This window comes from Galeopterus variegatus, unplaced genomic scaffold (assembly GCF_000696425.1).
Source record: "Galeopterus variegatus unplaced genomic scaffold, G_variegatus-3.0.2 Scaffold14070, whole genome shotgun sequence".
NCBI lineage: Eukaryota > Metazoa > Chordata > Mammalia > Dermoptera > Cynocephalidae > Galeopterus > Galeopterus variegatus.
In genome coordinates this window covers 12,501-16,268 of record NW_007740181.1, presented here as the reverse complement: position 1 = coordinate 16,268, position 3,768 = coordinate 12,501, and the positions used below count along the sequence as shown (strand labels likewise).

Below are 3,768 nucleotides of genomic sequence, written 5' to 3'. Positions count from 1 at the left end.
GACAATGCAATACAGAGGCTGCTTTGGATGGGTGCCCCTCTCGTGACCGCCCAGCATCACACGCCAAAGGAATGACTGCAGAGATCAAACACTGGGCACAAACCAACGTGTGTCTCTCTGAAGACGATAGTCAGGGCTGAAAAGCCTCAGTCTTGTGCTGTGCTATGTGGGGAGTGGATTCAGACTGTGAGCTCAGGCCTTCCTTGGCAAGCACTTTACTATGCTTCTGCCTGGCCACAGGAGCCCCAGAACAAGAAGCCAGCTCACGTTCTGCACCTAAGGCTAGGCAGTTTACCGTGACTCTAGTGTGTGCTAACGTTGGCTTTCCCATGACCTCAGTGCACTCTGTGTGGACCAGAATGTTGACAAGCTGACGGGTCACTTGTCTGGCTGGGTGCTTTGTGAGATCACTGGCTGGGTGTGTTGTGATGTCACCCCCAAGCAACCTGAGCCCCTTTGTGATGTCCTGCAGATGGATTATCAAGGGGCCCTGTGGGCCACACTGCAGTCTCATGTTTACATGAACAGAGGACAAGCCATCACTTAGTATGGCTTGTGATCCAAGAAGCTGGGGGCACGGCTTCGAAGCTGCGCCTTTTCCTCCAGAAACAAGGGCTCCTCGGACAGACACAGAGAACCACCGTCACCCAGCAGATCCTTCCTGTGCCCAGTACTGCCCGGTGTCAGGTGGGAACCACAACTTGAGGTTGCAGCTGGAAGAAACTGCTTTCCAGGCTTTGAACGAAGAGTCTTGGCTCAGAAGGCTGCGCCCTGTCCATGACATCCTGCCAGAGGCAGAAGATAGTCTCCTCTCTCTTCCCTTTCCAAAAAAGCTGTGGAGAATTGTCAACAGCCACCAGTTTGCATCAATTTGGTGGGATGATGGTGGGACTGGTATAGTGATCAATGAAAAACTGTTTCAAAAGGAGGTCCTGGAAAGGAACAGCCCCAACAAAGTGTTTGAAACAAAGTGTATGAAGAGCTTCATCCGCCAGCTAAACCTCTACGGCTTCAGCAAAATGCGTCTGGACGGTCACATGTCGGTCTGCCTCATCCAGGAAAGACCAGTCTATGTCAGGAGCAAGGTAACAGATGACAAGTCTTCTAAGGGGCTAAGTCGGTGGGCTCTGGGGTTGGGTCGGGTGGAAGTGCCAGGACTGCTTCTTGGGATTTGGGTGACATTGAGCAGGTACAGAACTGTTCCTGTGCCTGTTCCTTGTCTGTGTGGTGGTGACAGTAACTTAAGTGTTAACAGTGCCAGTCCATCTGGGGTGTGTAAAAGATTACAGCTTTTCAGTCACTCCTACCTGGGGACAAATGTCACCTGGTGGTTTTGTCCCCGTGACGGCATAGTGCTTTAAGCCGTAATGTAGGCAGGGGTAAGGAACCTTCCTGTTGAAATATTGGTGTGCCCCTACTAGTGTTTGGAGAAACGCTAAGCCTAAAGCAGGCAAGGAAGCCTTTCGAAGGTGGTGTGAACATGCATGCTTGTCTAGTCACAGGCCCCTGGTGTGGAAGAGCCCATGACCAGAGACTGCCAGCCAGGGATTCACTCTGCAGCTGGCTGACGCTGCATGCTGAAGCCACCAAATCTGCTTCACTCCCCATCTGCAGCTTCAATGTCCCTTTTCACTGGCCTTGTACACTTCCTAATTTACCATGTTTAGGCATTTTCCAAGGGTGCAGTGCTCGCCATACATGGGCGAGTCTTGAGGATGTAAAAACTAGTCCCCAGCTTCCTTTTGGGACTGTGACCTTTTCCTAAAGGGCCTCCCAGGACCAGTAGAGCTGTGTTGCACAGGGGCAAAGACTGTTGATGGTTGCAGTCAACTCTCATGACCCAGAGTTTCCTTTTCTTTTTCAACTTTGAATCTCAGTTGCGGTTCTACTGCAGCCCCTACTTCAAAAGACACTCCCCTCACCTCCTTGTGAGGATGAAGAGAAGGGCGGGCATTAAATCTGCATTAAGGCAGAAGAGGAGCCAGGCAGAAGCTCTGGGATCCCCTCCAGCACTTACAGGCACCGAGCAACAAGATCAGGCATCTACAAATGAGGATAACGAAGAGATGCCAAAGAGCCAAGAAGTTGACAGTCCTGCCACCCAAGTCAGGAGTGACTCTGCTCCACCAGGAATTCCTGTGACAGTTCCGGAGCCCACCGTGGTGAGTGACGACGCTCCAATAACCCAGCCAGCCGTCAGGCAGCCCGAGAGCAGCCAGGCCCACGTTACTCAGTTGGGGGATGTCGCTGCACCTGCAGAGCTTCCCTGCGTCTTCTTCACTGTACCTTCCACCCAGATTGATTCCTACTGGCATGTGGTGGGTGTCCCTGCGACGCCCCCCAGGATTCTCAACGTGCACACCACACAGTTTCCTTTGCCTGGACTGCTGCCTTTCTCTCATCACTTGGTGGCTCTGCCTGTCATGGCTGCTGGGCCTGCTGCCTCCGTCTCTGCGTTGCCTCACCCTCCAACACCAGTCCATTTCTGTCCCAACTGCCATTGTGTGTTAGAATTCATGCCAGGCACTGGTGGGATCCAGGGGTACCCAGACCATGCAGACTAGCACGGGTAAGGAAAGAATTTGGTGACAACATGTCCTGGTCAATAAACAGGATCAGAAAATGAGTCATTTTTTGTCTGCACGAAAGAGTTGCTCATCTCTGTCATTTCTCTTCTTCTGTAGTCAGGGGCACCCTAACGTGTCTGTTGCTTGCCTGGTAAAGACTTGAGAATAACCCCACTCCCTGGCATGATGTAGGTGCCCAGCAGATACTCAGGAAGGATGTAGGTTTAACTGAGCCTCTCGCCCATCCTGCCTCCACTCACTAAAAGTTCTTTGCAGTGCTTGGAAAGTACACACACCCAGCAGCAGTGGCCAGATGTGCACAATGACAAGTGCCCCTGGACATCCAGACACAATTCCCTGCGGGGCTGCAACACATCTTCTTGCCAGTAGTCCCTCCTCCTCCCTAGAAGAGGGAGGGCTTCTTCCAGTATGTTCTAGTTACCAGCTTGTGTTTTCTGCCTCTTCGCTCCTTAATAGAGCAGCAAATCACACATCACTTCAGTGGCATGCTTGGGTAAGGCAGAAAGGAATAGCCACTGGGATTGCTGATGCCTAAGCCTGTAAGAGCACAGACTCCTTGTTTTGACCTTTTCCATGGGTACTTCTCTGAAATGGGTTACACGTCTTCTTGCTGTCATAACTAGGAGAGATGCTGCACCACTTGCTCTCTCCTTGATGATCTGCGACCCGGTGTTTTCTGGGCAATGCTGGCTCAGGGACCCCCCTGACCCCTGTCATACACACACAGAGTGGCCAGTGAGACCCGTCAGCACATCGGGTGGATGATCAGCCTGAGGCTCTAGGCCTTTCTGTCAGCTGCTGCCAAACCACCCTTGGTGGCTGGCCGGTTTTACGCAAGATTGTGACAGATCCTGAGGAGTTGGCATGACGTGGTACACAGACTTGGCTGACTGGCAGCGATGCCTTCTTCTGAAAATGTGGTGTGTCTCAGCTGAGTGAGGCCATCGTAAGCCTGCCTGCTAGATGAGGGCAGAGACAGCAGAATCATTGCACCAGGGAGCCCTGAAGAGCATGGGAGAAGAGAGGGAACAGGAACAGCTGACACAAGGCTACAGAGGGGAGACAGAGCAGGAATGGGAAGAGCCGGGCTGGAACTCCTGGGCTTTCAGAGGGATAGGGTGGTACCAGTGGGCTCACTCACAATTGCTGCCAAGGAGGGGGTGGGAGGAGGTGGGCGAGC

The 3,768-nt window shown here is 52.7% G+C and overlaps 1 protein-coding gene and 1 long non-coding RNA gene across 2 annotated transcripts; both read left to right on the top strand.

The window, feature by feature from the left end:
* Positions 1-61: 61 nt before the first annotated feature.
* On the top strand, positions 62-1,046 carry LOC103581840 (heat shock transcription factor, X-linked-like; the record flags this gene model as incomplete). Its single annotated transcript, XM_008563578.1, has 1 exon — positions 62-1,046. A coding segment is annotated over exon 1 (498 nt), but the record flags the coding sequence as incomplete, so codon positions are not given.
* Positions 1,047-1,053: 7 nt separating this feature from the next.
* LOC103581836 lies at positions 1,054-2,648 on the top strand. The gene is made up of 2 exons (XR_549694.1): positions 1,054-1,085; positions 1,878-2,648. It is a non-coding gene; the product is annotated as an uncharacterized LOC103581836 (long non-coding RNA).
* Positions 2,649-3,768: the final 1,120 nt, after the last annotated feature.